At 39.4% G+C, this 17,473-nt stretch overlaps 2 protein-coding genes and 1 long non-coding RNA gene across 3 annotated transcripts in view; 2 read left to right on the forward strand and 1 right to left on the reverse strand.

Annotated features, from left to right (window-relative positions):
* LOC116684250 (chloride channel protein 2) overlaps nt 1-5,098 on the reverse strand; it is a 40,690-nt gene extending 35,592 nt beyond the window's left edge. Inside the window, exons 1-2 of the mRNA XM_032510079.1 lie at nt 4,826-5,098; nt 407-548 (exon numbers count right to left, since the gene is read on the reverse strand). Of these exons, the coding sequence (XP_032365970.1) occupies nt 407-548; nt 4,826-4,876 (193 nt within the window). The 5' untranslated portion in view covers nt 4,877-5,098. The remainder of the gene's footprint in view (nt 1-406; nt 549-4,825) is intronic.
* The window catches only part of LOC116684287 (uncharacterized), a 24,968-nt gene that overhangs the window by 6,775 nt on the left and 720 nt on the right, over nt 1-17,473 (forward strand). The gene's annotated exons all lie outside the window — the stretch shown is intronic.
* Nucleotides 6,149-12,164, forward strand: LOC116684260 (chordin). The gene is made up of 4 exons (XM_032510084.1): nt 6,149-6,416; nt 11,122-11,259; nt 11,549-11,631; nt 12,040-12,164. The coding sequence occupies exons 1-4, from the start codon at nt 6,368-6,370 to the stop codon at nt 12,055-12,057; spliced, it is 288 nt and encodes a 95-aa protein (XP_032365975.1). The 5' UTR covers nt 6,149-6,367; the 3' UTR covers nt 12,058-12,164.

Raw genomic sequence — 17,473 nt, forward strand, 5'->3', positions numbered from 1 at the left:
CCCCCGCGACCCGACACCGGATAAGCGGTCGAAGATGGATGGATGGATGGATGAATGTATGTACTGTATATTGTATCCTAGTATTTCCTTTATATTTATATTCTGTGCTGTGTGATTGATGTATGTTTGCTGCTGTAACACCATAATTTCCCAATTTTTGGGATGTTGTTCAATATCTATCTATCTATCTATCTATCTATCTATCTATCTATCTATCTATCTATCTATCTATCTATCTATCTATCTATCTAAAACCATGTGTCATAAATTACAGGAGCTGGATAATAATGAATAACAATTTGATAGAAATTATGTTTGCGGATAGGATTAGTTTCCATTTTAAAAGGATGTACAGTATTTGAGCCGATCCTCAGTCTTAGCGTTGACCCTGTGGTAAGAAACTTACAGCGACACTTGACACAGCGTCCCTTGTTGTGCTCCAGCGGTTCAAGGGTCTGGCTGACAGATCGTCTCTGCCCACTCTCCCTCAGCCGAGCGGCCTCCTCTTTGGTGAACCCCCCGAACTCCTCGCTGTAGCGCCCATGCATCTGGAAACCGACACACTAAAGTTATTATCTTAAATATTCAATTCACAAACACATTCCACAGACCCTTCCCACAAGCAGAGTAGAGAGAACATTTATTTTCCAAAAGAGAAATTCATTGATTTGACATTTAAACCACCATCTTGCTGGTTCAGCATCTTCTTCACTAATCAAACATGGTCACTATGTGAATAACGTGAGTTGGTGAAAGGACCCACTCTGGACCCACTCGGCCCCATAAAGGTCAGAGATCAAAATATATATATATATTTACAAAGATAAAAATTTGTCTTTTTACATCAGGGAAACACACACACCCTCACAGATTCAGCATGAACCGAATAACGTCTCATTAGCTCCAAACTGTTCAACCTTTACTGTGACCCCAACACAACAGTCCACACACACAATTAACAAAGTACTCTTAAACGCACATAAATACACATACAAAAGAAGTCAAGTCAGCAGTACAAGAGACAAGAATCGCCAAGTTTTTGCACTGTTGTTAAGGAAAAACTCAGGAGAAACACAATTCATTTCTCAATTGAGGAGACGAAGGGAAACCATTTTAACCACTTTAACCATGATGTGTTATTGTGCAGTGCCGTCCCAATTTTCTGAAATTCATGTCTTCCTCAAGGTGTTTTTAAACTCATGCTGGAGGCGTTACGTTTAGTTGAACTTTTAAGGTAAAATAAGATAGATAGATAGCCCATGAACCTCCGAAAGGAGACAGTCTTGAAACAATACATCCCCTTATCATGCTCGTCCCCAGACCTGTGAGCTATGAATGTCCTTATATTGACTTAAGTTTTCCCTTTGTCTCATCATACTACAACATGGTGTTTCTGAAAATTCCACCACACTACTGTGTACTGTACAGTGCCCAGACACCAGCTCCCCCTTCCATGGTGGACAGGAAAGGAGGGCACTAATGAGTTCCTCTTGGCCACCCGTCACAACACAGCAAGGCTGTCAAGGATTTTCATTAATTTCATTTCAGCAGCATGAGAGCTGCTGATGCAGACATATTTCTTTTCCTGGGATTAAAAAAATAAATGTGTACAAAGACTTTAGTTTGTGCCAGGTCCTGCCTGCAAGATGTCAGAATCCCTTCCTACCCACAGCACATCGACCACCTCATCACCTGGTTCGACGGCAGCTTCCTTGACCTTAATGTCAGCAAGAGCAAGGAGCGGAGTGGGAGTAGTTAGCTCGTTTTTCGGCCTTTTATTATGAAGGGGCAGGAAGTGGAGCAGGACACTCAGTTTAAATATCTTGGAACAATTATTGACAATTAACTCACCTTTCAGACCAATGTGGACTACGTTGAGAAAAAGGCAAGGAAGCGGCTCTCTCTCCTTAGGAAAGTGAGGGCCTGCAAACACCCTGACCATGGTCTACAGGTCACTCACTGAGAGTATTTTGACCCTATCATCGTCTCCTGGTCTTCAGCCTATACTACCAGTCACCCTGGTCTATAATGACCCCACCCACTCCTTGCACTCATCCTTCCAGCTGTTGCCATCCGGCAAGAGACATAAGGTCCCCCTAGCTGGGAAAAATGGGTACAAGAAGTCATTTGTGCCCTCTACTGTGACCATCCCAAACAGAGACACAATAAATGAGCACTGCCGCTGTGAAAATGAAAATGTATTTTATGTGTTTTAGCGGCCGTCTGTCTGTTTTCCTGTATTGCGTCTGTTGTTGTAAAGTTGCCGTGCATCATCCATGTGGGTGCTGCACATTGGTGGTGGTAGAGAATAGTGGCCAAATATGTTGTTTTTGAAATGTCTGTCTGGCCAGACTACAGTGGATAACAGTCATTGTATTCCATTGTATTTGCAACGACAAATTAATAAAAACATTGTTAAAAAGACAACAACAAAAACTCATATTACACATACTATGTATATTGTCCACATCAACACTGGGGAGTGGGTCTGAGGTGACGCCAATTGAATCAATTCCATGCTTAAAAAGTACAAATCATGATTTAACAAAATGACACAGATTTATTTTGTCAAAACGAATACAAAGTAAAAGCAAATTTGTTCAAACTAATTCAAACTTTTATAAAATAAGAATGCTTTATTGATCAAGTGTTTCTGACAATAAAGAAATGACAAAAAATAAGGATGACGTTGCCTAAATATGAGTAATACTCATGGACTTCTAATGTCAGAACTCAGACAAAGACTAAATCTGAAATTTGCTGACAAAATCAACAGTTGGCTGCATGGTATAAACAAACAAAGACTTTCAAGCTCTACAAGTTGCCTTTCTTTTCAATGGTTGTGTACAGTACACAGTAACGCAAAACATACACTGCTATTTCTGTTTTAGTAATTACATGTCCAGATTGACTAAATCTCCATGCATATCAGGACCAAACAGACCCTGGAAGCAGGCTTACATATTTTGGAACCTGGCCCCTATGGCCTGACGGATACTGACAATGCTAAACCGTGAATGATGAACAGAGATTTACTTGGAACCTTGCAAGCACCGTCTGCCATGTACACAAACAGGAGGCATGCTGCTTGCTAAATTTAAACACACACACACACACACACACACACACACACACACACACACACACACACACACACACACACACACAGTTCGGGTGAACCATAAAGCTCAAGATCACTGTTGTGTTATTGGGGTCAACAATCACAGCAGTTTGACTGAGCAGCACAGGATTTTAAATTGTAGAACTGTCAGTCAAAACAGAGGATCAAGGACATTTAACTATGGCAGGTATCATTCCCCAGAGAGGATTGGTTCAAGTTAAACTGTCAGAATACATGTTTGACGGGTCCTCATTGAACCATGCTGAGAAAAGGTCGACCATGCTGTTTCCTGGGCACTGCAACTCTCTCCTGTGCAAGTCCCATCCATGTCAATCATGCTTGGTATTTGAAAAGCCTTGATACAAATTAAATACTATTTCAGCAGCCTCTTTGTCACTGCTATCACCACTAACAAACAAAGGGGCCGGAAATTGTCTAACAACGTCTAAATTGAAACCCCCAAACTGACGCTCATTTCGGAGGAAGACACTACAACAACCATGCCCACTTGAAGCAGCAATCGACCAGGTGTGCGGAGGTATGAAAGTAGGTAGGGTTTACATGTCTTCTTTAAATTATTTTTTTATTCTCCACACAACTACTTCTGTCATGTTCTATGTGTATTATTACAGGGTTTTTTTTTATTGCTAAACTCTAGCTACAGTCGGCACAGCAGCAGTTCTTGTGGACCAAACTCTGTATTTTTTTGTTTTTTTAAGTTTTCAAAACTCTACCGCTGATCCACACTTCACTTCAAAGAATAGATAAGCAAGAACAAAAAGCCTCCTGATAAATCTTAAAAATGTACAGCTGGTTCCAATGCAAAACACTTTCTCAATACCAAACAATACTCTGTAGAAATTATTAATTGACTGACAAGCCTTGAAATCCCTCGCCAGATCCATGTGAAATTCTAATATGGGAGTAGGAAAGGAACAAAAATGAACAAAAAAAAATCAATGAGGGAAACATATGGGGGTTTCTTTTGTTCCGCGTTTCTTGGCAAGTTTATTTTTTTAAATTCAAAACAGGTATAAAGTCACTTTCTAATTTGCAATCGCGACATACTACACAGCTATCTTCAAGTGTATGGCATTTTGACAATGGAGTTTGGCCAAAATCTCCCTATACAGGAGACTAGACTGACTAGAAAGGATTGCAAATTTCAGATGCTATGATAACAATCCTCTGTACTGTTATAAAATTTCCTTCGGGATGAATAAAGTATCTATCTATCTATGACACTGGCTAAAAACATTCAACGTGAGGACTGAGACAACGTAGAAACGTGTCCTTATTTACTTAAATCACCACTTACACAAGGACTTCCCACAAGCCTCGGTCACGTTCATGTGAGTGTACAAGGTGGTCCAACTTAAAATCTGACAACTTATAGTTGACCCTCGGTCAGCAAAAGCACACATTCAAGTACAAACTTCACGAATCACAGAGCTAGAGACACGGTTTCATTTCGACATACGCAAATTTCACCAACATACCTTTATTTCCTTTAAATTATAACTTTTTACCGTAAATGTACCCTGCTCACTATCATGTAGTTAGTAGATGTGTACAATTAGCCTGCAGCGTTAAGTTGAAAGATTTGTCAGTGGAGTCTGGCTTCTCTCTTAATGCAGAGAGACGGCACGTAGGCTACTGCGTTCCCATTGAACAAAGTTCAGACTGGCAACAAGTCAAACTTACCAGAGTTTGTTCATACTGCAGCGCCCGCTGGTCCGACCCGTCCCCTGCCATGGCTCGGCTGTCTCTACCCGGCGACTTGATGAAACGTTTTCAGCTTGAAAGTCAGAGGAAATCGACAGTGATGTCTCTCTGTATGTTGGACAGTGATTAAAGCATTGGACTGACTTTGGTTTCTGTCACAGCAAGGCTGTCCTAATGGTTGACCCACTCACACACTTATTGTGTGAAAGTGGAAAGCATCTCGTAGTTTTGTAGAGTTCAGCTCAGGAGAGACTTCCTGCTGACAGCTATATGTTCCCTGTAATTGTTTCAGATCGCTGCAAAAGAACATCAAACACTTCAGTTTCTCAGAATCAGGTTTCTGATGCGTAATTAAATCAAGCATGTGTATGCCCCAACTACACTTAGTTGGGGAATAGAGTGGACCATTTGTAAGCCCACACCAATCTGGGAAATAGTGATAAAGCACAGGGTGATGCAAGGTAGGTCGTAACATTACACAATCCTTTTAGTTTTAATACTAGCAGCATGGGCTTTTTGGATGGGGATGTCTCGCTGTCTGTCAGTTGTTCCACTGTTAGTCCAGACTGAAATATCTCTCTCCATTTGATGGGCGGCCAAAAAATATATCCAGGGTGCCCACGAATAAAGCCTACTGACTTGGTGGGTTAGGGTTAGGTAACCTTTAATCTACAGTTGTGCCTGCCAATGGGAGATACATTTCCCTAATCCAGTCACTTATCTTAACATCTACTTTCGGTTTGGCATATAATTATGAATTCAGTTGACGTATCCTGATGACTTTGGCAATCCCTTGACTTCCTCTCTACCGCCACGAGCTGTTGACAAAATCATTGTTGAGTAAATCAAGAAAATTATAAAATGTGTGATATGATACACTCAAAAGAGAGCAGATTCACATTTGAAAGATTATGTCTTGGAATAAAAGTCAGAAAAACAACATTGACAACAGCGGACAGAAAACTGCTGCTGCACACTGCTCTGTGTGGCTGGGGCCTTTCAAACTTTGAGACAATCAGACATAAACGGTTAGATTTGAACTTTTAGCAAAGGATATCGCTTCCCGAGGTCAAACCATTTACTTGATTCAATTATGTTTCAGAAACTTGATTCTGAGAAACGGAACTGTTTGATGTTTCTTTGCAGCAACGTGAAACACATACAGGGAACCTATGGCTGCCAGCAGGGAGTTGAACCTGATCGAAACTCTACAAAAATAGACGTTTTCCACTTCAACACAACATGTGTGTGAGTAGGTTAATCCTTAGAACAGACTTGCTTTGTGTAAATCTTGGTTGGTTGTAAGTGCCAGCCCTTGTAGTTTAAGAGAGTAGTTTTGAGGAACTGCTCTCTTCAAGGATAAACAAAGGCTCACATTCTTAAATCTCATGATAGCTCTACTTCCTCTCAATGGAAAATGACTGGAGGTGCATGATAAGCAGAAACACTGATGATCAACACATCTATTTTACACTAGTTATCCGGATCCGAGTTGTGATGGCAGCAGGCTAAAATAAAAAAATGTCCACATCCGCCAGCTTTTCTTGGGGTATCCTCAGGCCTAATTACAGTAAGTACTAGTGTGATGAATGCTCTCACTCCGTGACTCTGTGCTCAAACTCTGACTTTTTCTTCCAAACTTTGCAATAATAAACGATCAACACTCAAAGACACACACATAAACAGCGCCACCGGCTTCCTGCTTCAGTGCCATTTTCTAAACATCACAAACTGACTTATTTTGGAAATTGTTTTGTTCCAAGAACGGAGAATATTATCATGCCATTTTCTCGTATTGTTTTTAGCTGCAAGTTTTCTTTTGGTTTCCCAGAATGCTTTTTTAAAGGTAGGATAACATTCAATAAAAAACATTCTAAAATGTTTGGCGATAAGCTTTTTAAAATGTTAAGGCCCTAACGTTCTCAAAATGTTTATTTTAAGCAGGCAGTTTCTTTTGGTTCTCAGAAGGTTTTTCTATGAAAGCATTCTTCAAATGTTTGGTGATGACCTTCTTAGAACATTGTTAGAACGTAATAATGCCCTAACATTCTTAAAATGTTTTTAGTGGGAAGTTTGTTCTTGGTTTTTAGAATGTTTTCTTTAAAATTAGGATAACATTTTATAAAAATATTCTAAAAAAGATTTGGTGATAACCTTCTTAAAATGTTTAGTATTAACACTGTTAGAAAATCAGGCCGTAACATTCTTAAAATGTTTCCAGTGGCCCATTTTTTAATGTTCGTAGAAGGAAATTTTAGAAAAGGATATGCTTTAAAACCATTATCCAAATGTTTTGTGGAAACAATTTGTTTAAGTATTTTAACATTATTAGACCATTATGTCACAACCTTCTTATAACTGTTCAACACAACATTCCTGGGCAACTGATCGCTGTCAGTATCACTTTGATAATCTCCCTACCTATTGGAATTGGACTGTTAACACCTCAAAAAGGTTGAAATCAAAGGTTTTTTAACAGAATTACTTTTTTTTTTTCCATTTGTTTTGTGTCTGGTAACCTCTGCAAAATATAAGTTATATCAAGAACTATGCTTTATTTACAGTGTCAACATGTTACAGCAAATAGTCACATGTTCACATTATAATAATATACTGTTGCAAGGGAAGCTAAATACCTGATACATTTCAATATATTCTATTAAGCCAACAATGTCACACATGAAAAAATACAACTCTCTGACACATATAATCTATATCAATATTGTGTAGAGTAGTCTGTCAAAAATGTGTGACTGAGCATCTTCACATTTCACAGCAAAACCAAAACTAAGTGAAGTCCCTGTGGCCAGAAGATATGGATGGTGGTTTCCTTCAATGCTCATGATCTTCAATGCTGTGTTAAGACTGAAACAAATAAAAACCTCTCCATGCAAGTCAAAAGCTAAAAAAAAATACAGAGTGGACCACAGTATTTAAAATAGAATTAGATTGTCTAGATAAGGGGACCAGGGGACCAGGGGAAATGATGGTCACAGTAAGGGCTAATTTACAAAAAAGTCAATAAACTTTGTATTAATGCATGCCTCATATAGCTTTCTCCCATACAGTTTGGGCGAGATGAAACCCTGAAAAAAAAATCAACAAAAAAAGTTTCTTAGCCATCATAGAATTTAGCAAGTCATAAAAAAACAAAAAGCAGCTTCCACCCAGCCGACTCACAACAACCTGTTTCACCGCCTGAAGATTTAAAAACTTTCTGCTTCTGTGAGGAATTGTGAGTCTCAAAGTCAGCAAATCTGTCAAATTGTGTTGCATACGGGGTCTTTACAGGTCTCCCTAAAAAAATCAATCAGACAGCTGCAGGCTGATTCAGACGCTGCTGCTCGCTCCCTCACTAAGACCAGGAACTGGATCACATCACTCCAGTTCTGAAGTCTTTACACTGGCTCCTGTGTCTCAAAGAATTGATTTCAAAGTACTCTTGCTAGTTATAAATCCCTTAACGGTTTGGGTCCAAACATTTCTGATCTGCTACTACACTATGCCCCCCCAGACCTCTCAGGTCATCTGGACAGGTCTACTTTCTGTCCCCAGAGTCAGAACTAACAGGGTGAAGCAGCTTTCAGTTTCTATGCTCCTCATATCTGGAATAAACTCCCGAAACCTGCAGATCCGCTGCTACTCTCAGTTCTTTTGAATCAAGGCGGAAGACTTTCTTTTTGATGCTGCCTTTCTTTAAATGAATGCTCATTTCTTATGCTGACTGTAACTTTTATTCTTGTGTTTTAGTGGTCCTAATGTTTCTATTTGGTTTTAACTGTCTATCATGGTGTTTTATGGTTTTTTAATGCTTATGATTTTTAACTGTTTGCACTTTAAATTGCCCTGTTGCTGAAATGTGCTCGACAAATAAAGCTGCCTTGCCTTGCCTTGCCTTACCTTGCATAATTACAGTATGAGAAACTGTTTTGTGATATTTTTGGTGTGGTGCACAAGTAGCGGGGCCAAAACTTGCTGTGAACCTAAAACGAAATGTGGGCCGCTTCAAAATTTGCAATTTGCAAAGGGACAGATTTGGCCCCCGGGCCTTGAGTTTGACACCTGTGGTCTGGACAGACTTTTTACCAAATGATCTTTTTCCTCTCCAACACTGATCTACTTGGGCCACTTCCTTCCAGATGGTTGTGGAGTGAAAATGCAGCGAGATTAGAAGAGAAGTCATGTCACCGTACCCCTCTGCAGCCAGTGGAGATAACACAATTTAGTCACGTTGCTTGTAAGGCTGTTTAAAAAAAAGACACTAAAATTGTTTCGCCTGACTAACTCCATATTATTCAACTCCAAATTGCTGTAGGGAATGTTTTTTTATGTATTTATAATATATATATATATAATATAATATATTATAATATATATAAAAATGTTAGCTCAACACCATCCCTAACATCATCAGAATGTCCCAGGTAGAACGTTCTACTTATGTAATTTAAACCATTCTGTCCTAAGGCCTCATAATCCCTCAACAGACTTTTAAAATGTTTCATTGACAATGTTCTTCCATTGTTGTTATGTACCATTGTGAGAATGTTTTATAAAAAAAAACATTTTGTAATCTGTTACATCCCCAAACATCCCCAAAACCGTTTCAGGAGGTTGCAACATTCTCCCTTTGTTAACATGTCACATTAGGAATGTTTCATAAAACTCTCAGGCCTATAATAATCCTCAAAATATACTTGTATTTCATTTTTAGAATTTTTTATTTTACATTATCAAGAACGTTTTATAATCTCACGCTTACCTCAACAACATCCCTCGAACATCATCAGAATGTTGCAGGTAGAACGTTCTACCTTTGTTTACAAATCACATTACAAAAAATCGTTCTGTAATCTGAGACTTTAATAACATCCTAAAAACATTGTCAAAATTTTTCTTTGAGAATATTCTTCCTTTGTTATCATGTAACATAATCTATGGCCCTGACAACATCCTTAAAGCATCCTCTGAAAGTCGCAGTAAAATGTGATCTTAGTTTAACTTTAGAGTTATAAGAACAGTTTTTGAAATATTAAACATCTTTAAATCATTATTTTTTTCCTCTTTTTTTTCTTAAATGTGTTACAGCCAGTGCTGTGCTGTTTTTTTATTTTTTATTATTTCGTTTATTTTGGTTTCCCAAACGCAGGGACGAGAACGGCAGGCAAGATACATTTATTGTCCAGACAGAAAAATCAGTCCATCAAGAAAACAGAGTTCAAATAGCCACAAAATATCCAAAAATCCAAAAGTCAAAGAGGTCCGCGGCGAAAAATGGCGAGGAAGAGACCGGAAGCCGCGACAGGGAAAACTACACCAGAAACACTCAGAGGTGAGATCAGGTACACCGACGGGAACACGCTGACAGGACGCAGTACCGACAGGGAGACGAAGCAGACGACATGCAGCAACGAGACAAAGGACCAGGGAAGCCCAGGCATTAAATACACCTGGCGACAAGAGGGCAGGGAAGTAGGTGGAAAACATCAGGTAATCACAAGAGCGGGAAGCCACAGGAAGCAAAACTATAAACAAGACGAGACAAAAGCCCGACTTCAAAATAAAACAGGAAACAGAAAATACAGAAACTCAGGGGAACACAAGACAGGACCAAGAACACAGGACCGGAAAAAAACAAGACACAAACACCAGACCAGGGAGGGAAAACGGAGAAAGGGAAAGAAAACAGGATAAAAAACCACAACATCATCTTTTTTATTGCTGATATTATTGTTATAATTATTAAAATGATGTACTAAATTATGATAAACTTTTATAAATTAACTATTTTTTAACCAAACAATTCAAATACTATACTGCATAGAAACTAAAAATGTTAAGGGTATTTTACATTTGCAATAAATTGCTTACGAGGCTTTAGAGCATTATGGATGGGTGTCTCAACTGTACCCGGGTACTGTTCCAACTGAACAAAAAAGCTTGTGTTTATGATCGAATTTACTACTTAAGGATTTATTGATTGATATTTTTTTTAGACAAGTAAAGGAAATGTCATATGGAAGTCATTTCTTTTCAGTCCCTAGTTTTGTGTGGTAATGAAAAAAAGCAAAAAGTGTACAAACTGCACCCATTCTACTCTACACAGTAAACTCAATATTTATAAAGCAGTGGAGTTGTATACGTTCTCATGTGATCTTAAAAAGATTAATGTAGCTCAAAAGTGTGGGCTTTGTTTACCGAGAAGTATTTGTATAGGAGTCCTGTAACAGAATACAGATACTCAATATGGTAATGTGAATGTTTGTTGTGTACAGAGACATTCAGTTCAACACTGACATTGGAGGAGGAGAACTCCGGCATGGGAGGCCTCGCCATGTTGACGCTGAGTGACACGGAGAACAACCTCCACTTCATCCTCATCCTTCAAGGCCTCATCAAACAAAAAGACAAAGGTGAGAAGCAGGACAAAGAAGGAAGAGAGGGTCGGCACTGAGATATAGAGAAAATGTGGGTTTGACAGAACCATTTCAAAACTTCAAACTGAGATTTTGACCCCTGCATGAGCTGTTTTGATGTCCTTCAACCAAACGCTTGTTTTACAATTCCTCCAAGAAAAGTACAGGTTAAAAGACAAATCTGGGACAAGAATCCTCTTTTGTGATCTGTTACTATTTTAGTCTACCAGTTTCTACCAATTACATCTCAGTCTTGCTCAATACTGGGGACTGTCTCTCCCCTCAGAGCCCATTTTGGTGCCCATCCGAGTCCAGCTTGTGTACCGACAACACATCCTGAGAGAGATCCGAGTCAACATCACCTCACATGTAAGTAACTACACACAATAACAAAGGTCTACAGTTTACAATGGGCTTTAAAGGCTAATATATAACACAGCAACACATGTCCTCCTCTCTGAGGCGGATGTGGTTTGATCCACCACATCCTAGCGCTGTTGTCTGATCACAGCTAACTACCCTGAGACATGACAAGAACAATGGATGGAGAGGAAGAGTGAGGGGAAAACAAGAGAAGCGAGAAAGTGTACAAGAGGAACTTTTGCACGAGACAGATGTGAGCAAGGGATGGAGAGACCCAGAGGAGAGAGGGGAGGGATGGGGGAGGTAGAGAGGATGGACTGCGTGCACACTCCTCACACATGTCAGTGGTTAGTGGTCTGTGGGATCTGTCATCTTACAATCTACTCCTTTTCTTGCATTTTTGTTTTTCTGCAGAAGCAAACTGTGATCTAGCTGTCCGGTGTTGACTTTCCCCCAAACCATTCAGCCTGAGGAAAAGAGCTGTCCAATCTGTGATGGTGAGACAGACATATTTTTTAATTTTATTTAGTAGCTAAAGAGCAACACATATAAAATGAGAGTGAAAGCTGATCCGGCATTAAGATAGAATATCCCTTCCCATCTTACATAGTGAAATGCATTCCTGTCATACCGCCGTCTTGTGTCTTTTTTACCTGTGCTTCTACATTTTGCATTGTTTCACCAACCCGTCATCTTCCTGTCTTACTGTCCACAGCATTTTGTGACCAAGTGTCAGGGGGGTTACATTTTTTACATTTTGATTAAGAAGTAAAAAATATAAAACTTTCATACAAAATATACAATGTTGAATGACCTCAAGCCTGCTTGGAATTCCCTCATGAACTCAAATTAGACTAGAGAGGGAGAGAGGGAAGGCTCATCAATATTAATCACTGCTGCCCTCTGCTGGGAACAGTTGAACTGACATCTTAGATCACAGCATTAAAATAAGATTTACAGTGTTTAACTGACCATATATAAACATGAGCCTTATATAGCATCATAAAATGGTTCTTTAGGCTTGTACCATAGCTGTAGCAGCAGCCTTTATGGCATACTAATGTGCCTTTTTCAGTTCTGAGATGGTTCAAACGGCCTTCCAGCCACTGAACTTTCACACAGTTTACATGCTCCACTGGCACAGTTGCAGGGGTAAACGCTCAGCTCAAGGACATTACAACAATTGCACAAGGCAAAAACAAAAAGCTCATCCTTCTACAGATCTTATCAGCCTTGCCAGTTGTCTCACCTTCGGGTTAGGTGCATCTGGGAGAAAAATAAAATGAATTTTGACTAACGTTCTTGGAAATTCACTTTTTTGTTCAGCCTGTGCCTGGAGCACTTATCACCCTCTGGTGTTAAAGATGAAAGTAAAGTACTTCCTTTATACGTGGCAAAATATTATTAAATAAACCTAAGGTGAAATGCTTTGTATAACAAAGGACAAAAGTTTGCTTTTTGATATTCTTAACTTTGAAAAACTTTAACTTGAGTATGAGTTTTATACCAACAATAGCCAAGTTCAATCGACTATGCCTGAAGGGGTCACTCCCACACTTCCATCATCTTCTCTATTCCGTGTTGGCAGATCTTCTCTGTGTCAGATCCTCACAAGGTTGTATGGACTTTGGAAAACCATGACTACTAACGCCCATGAAGTAAATTGTATTTGTATAGCACCTTATAACAATGAGGCAATTAAACGTTTTTCAAATAAAAAGGCATCACAAAGTTGAGTATGTTACGTAGGTTAAGTGCATTATGTAAACAAGAATGTGGACTTTTGGTTTCACATGTACGGTGGCCAACACAAATGCAAAAAGCCACAACACAACACCCTGGACATAAGCAGCGGCCTTCTGCTTGAACGTCCTGTGTTTGTTTGACACATCCATTCATCTCGACCTCCTCCCTTGACGAACTTTAGCGGCTCAAGTTCCACACTGGTCTAGTTGTTAGGCCTGCTGTGATAGATTCTGAAATACAAGGTAAAGGCAAAAAGTTCAATATTGGATTCAAGGATACCTAAGCCAGGCAGCAGGCTTCAGACTTTCCACTCCCGGGTAATTGGCTGCTAGATCCTCCTCTGAGATGGCCACTGGGTGAGCTTATTGCGTTACACGTCCTGTGATGTTTCTGTGGTTACATAAGCCAGCCGGTTTTCTTAACCTTGACCATCAAGTATTTTTCAGAAATCTTTATTTTTCTTTGAGTCTTTCCAACTGACATTAAATGTAATCTATTGTTATTTTTGTCTCTTGAGTTCAAATGTGAAATCTGTGGCATAGCTGGGTTTTTCTTTGATCCAATGAGCTTGGTTTTCATTGTGTTACTCAGGTGTAGTTCATTTTAATTGCTAAAAGTTAATGATAATTGGCTAAATTTAGTTTGCTCCTCTCTACAAGCACTTTTTTAAATTTACTTTCCATTCAACGAATCCCATCTTCTTCACGTTCTGTGTATTACTTTCCTCCTTTTGTGCTTATACTGGCAAAAAGGGTTCCCCCACTCAATCTTTTATGCAAAAGAGCAAAAATCAATACCTGAAGTTCATCAGCGAGTGTCTCTGAAAAATTAATGATCCTATCATCTTTCATTTTTTTTAATCAGTGCAATGATGGAGAGAATTAAATTTGAGACGCTGAAGCATTGACAGGTTTAATATTACACAGCACCATTTCAGTCTCATGTCCTGCGAATGTTATGTTGAGTTACGTTATGTTTTTTTGTGTTCATATTGTTATATCATCATATTGTTATGTTATTTCATGTCATATTGTGTCATTTATGTTGTTTTGTGACATGTTATAGTACATTTATCGTATTATGTCATATTGTTATTCTAATTTTTGATTCTGATTCTGATTTCAGGTCATGCTGTTATGTGATGTTGGGTCTTGTAAGTTGTATTTCATGCCATATCATGTGTTATGTTATCACATTATGTTGCCACATTACTATGTTGTCATGTTAGGTCATCATTGTATGTTAAGTTACTTATGTTAAGTGAAGTCGTACTGTATTACATGTCATGTTTCATGGTGTTACGTTGTGTTACAGCTCCTAGTGTCAGCATGTCAGGGTTCTTGGGCAGGACACTGAATCCTAAATCCCAATGGTCAGGCCATTACCTTGCATGTTAGTCTGCCATTGGTGTGGGTGAGTGGGAGAAGGAGAGGAAAATCGTAAAGTGGTATATAAGTACAGCCATTTGTTGCCATTTTGTGTCATGCTATGTTATGCCGTGTTACACTACGCATGTTCTGTCATGTCATATTGCTAGGTTAAGTAATCTCATTTCATGTCATGTCACATATTGTCATTTTATGTCATGGTATGTACTTTTCCAGGTAAAAATCTTCTCCACACTCAATGTTGTTCCACTCTCACATAGGTCATGGTCTTAGGACGTTACACGGTACAGGAAACTCCTTCTGTTGGTTGCTCAATTTCCGCCACTACAAACAGGATTTTAACTACAAACAGTGGTTTTTGACAACCGTGGAGACATAAATGCAGCCAGAGGACAGGATTTATAGATTGGTAGATTGACTCCATTTGCCACACACACACACACACACACACACACACAGACACACTCACGCACATGGTGGAAAAAGGACGTTTATGATTAAGACGAGCAGTTATTGGACATGATAGTGCAACCTCCCAAGATGTTTCCTCTGCCAGCTGGATACGGCATCGTTCATCATTTCCTGCCGGGTTTATTGCAGTTTGTAACTTTGTTGCAGTCTCATCTGTGACAGCAGGCCCAGATATGGTAATGTCAGACTATCATTAATCCTACTACCTCTATTAATGATGTTGTCATTATCTGCAGCCCGAGCACAGAGATTGAGAAGGGCAGAGGCCGGACAGCTAGGGTCTTTTTTTCTCATTCATCTTGACAACACACTGCTAACATCTGCTGAGACAGAAGGAGGGGAAATTTCATGGCAAGAATGTTGAAAGCAAAGATATTAGAGATGCATTTGCTTTCTAAATGTTTCCGTATCATTCATCTGCTTCCAATTTTTTTTCGGATAGAATGAATGCTTTTTAAGCTGTAAATGGTGGCGTGACTGTCCCCACAATTAGCCATGCCCGGACCTTTGGAGAGGGCTGCCCAGTCAGGAGAGGCAACAAGTGACCCGCCTCAAACAACCCCAAGACCCTTAGGTGGGTACAGAGCTTTTATCAGGTGTCCACTTGACTTGCTTATTCATGTATCCATGTGTTCTGGCCCCATTTGTATTCTTTGAAAATCTTCACAATAATTCACCAAAAGAACCAAGCAGGATTGCCTTCTTGCTCGACAAACCTCACAATTTTTAGCGTGTACCGTTCAGCTCAGAGGTTATTTTGCTTGTTCCCGTAGTGAAGGTAAGTTGACACACAGATAGCAGCAAGGGAGGGCAATGCATTGTCCAATGTTATCCTGGCAACGTACTTTGATCCAGACTTGGCCAGAGATATGTCTGATAATGGGCAAGGGAAGAGGTTAGTAGTAGGACACATAGAATGATGGGACACAGGAACCAAGTCATAAACACGTCGATGAAGACCAAAGCTAACCACAATTAAATTAATTAGTTAATCAAGGCAAGCGTAAATAAAGCTCCATAAATTACAAATAAATCAGAAATGAACACAATGGCCTCATTTATGAAACGTGCGTACAACCTAAACCAGGCGTAGGACGGGCGTACCCGATTCTTATGCGAAGCTTGGCATTTATCAATTTGATAAAAACGTGAGCGTAAGCTATGATAAAATCTTACGTCTGGTCTGAACTTCTGTATGCAAGTTTTTGAGTCAGTGTGAACTTGCGGTGCAGCATATAATTAGTTTAACAGGAGAAAGAGAAATCCTCAGTTCATCACTTACTGGCAATGGCAGATCTGGCTCTTTTAGAAGACCTCTGCGTCGGTACAACGGTGCATACGTTAACACACGGGCCACGGTAGAAGGCTCTATCGGATTGATTAGGGGCAGATGGCACATTCTTGCATCACCGTCGGGGGGAGCCAACTATACACACCAGAAAAAGTGTGCAACATTGGCTGAATCCCATTTCTCTAACTTACCCCTTCCTCTTACCCCTTGCCATTGGCCCTGAAAAAAACAAGTGGTGAAAACATACCCCTATGAAATGGGACACCACATGGTCACATCACCGTAGAGTATTGATCACAAACTTCCAAGATGCTGTCTGTAAGTGTGTCTATGTTGATTGCAAGGGTTTTGACAACATTCTCATATGCATTTATATATTTTATAGCTATTTTATGTTCACTTTGGTGGTGCAGCGGTAGATGTTCTTATCTGTGTAGTACTTAGGTCTGTTTGCAATACGCATGTGTATACACAGTGAATAGTGTGTTGTATATTTGTTTCAGTTATCACCGTTTTGAGTATCATTTAAGTTTCAGAAAAAAACCTTTTGTTAACATAAATCTCTCTTTATTGCCCAATGAATTAAATATAACATGCAAAAACATTATATTTAAATATATTATATTACAGAACCACAAGTTACATGTCACACACATGAAAAGGCACTCAAATGTGTAAAACTAAAAAAGACACGGGACTACAAACAAACAAACTACAGCTATTCTGATATTCCAGACCAGTCTGCCTGTCGGCTAGTAACAGTACCCTCACATTTCTTTTATCAGTGTCCCATATCATATGGCATATGGCAGCAACATGAACACATGATTTAAGAAACTTCTGCTAGTTTTCAGCCTGAAAGTGGATCAGCTGCTGTGTGTCCTCCTGCGTCCCTGTGTGATACAAGACGGTGTATAAAGCACGTATCGATGTCTCCAAAGCAAGTAGTGTT

This window comes from Etheostoma spectabile, chromosome 3 (genome assembly GCF_008692095.1).
Source record: "Etheostoma spectabile isolate EspeVRDwgs_2016 chromosome 3, UIUC_Espe_1.0, whole genome shotgun sequence".
NCBI lineage: Eukaryota > Metazoa > Chordata > Actinopteri > Perciformes > Percidae > Etheostoma > Etheostoma spectabile.

Excerpts from the sequence above, each read along its gene's own strand:
- LOC116684260 (XM_032510084.1), top strand. The coding sequence starts at position 6,368 with ATGTCCACATCCGCCAGCTTTTCTTGGGGTATCCTCAGGCCTAATTAC. Across the intron at positions 6,417-11,121 it reads TATCCTCAGGCCTAATTACA|AGACATTCAGTTCAACACTG; the intron begins GTAAGTACTAGT and ends TGTTGTGTACAG. Across the intron at positions 11,260-11,548 it reads CATCAAACAAAAAGACAAAG|AGCCCATTTTGGTGCCCATC; the intron begins GTGAGAAGCAGG and ends CTCTCCCCTCAG.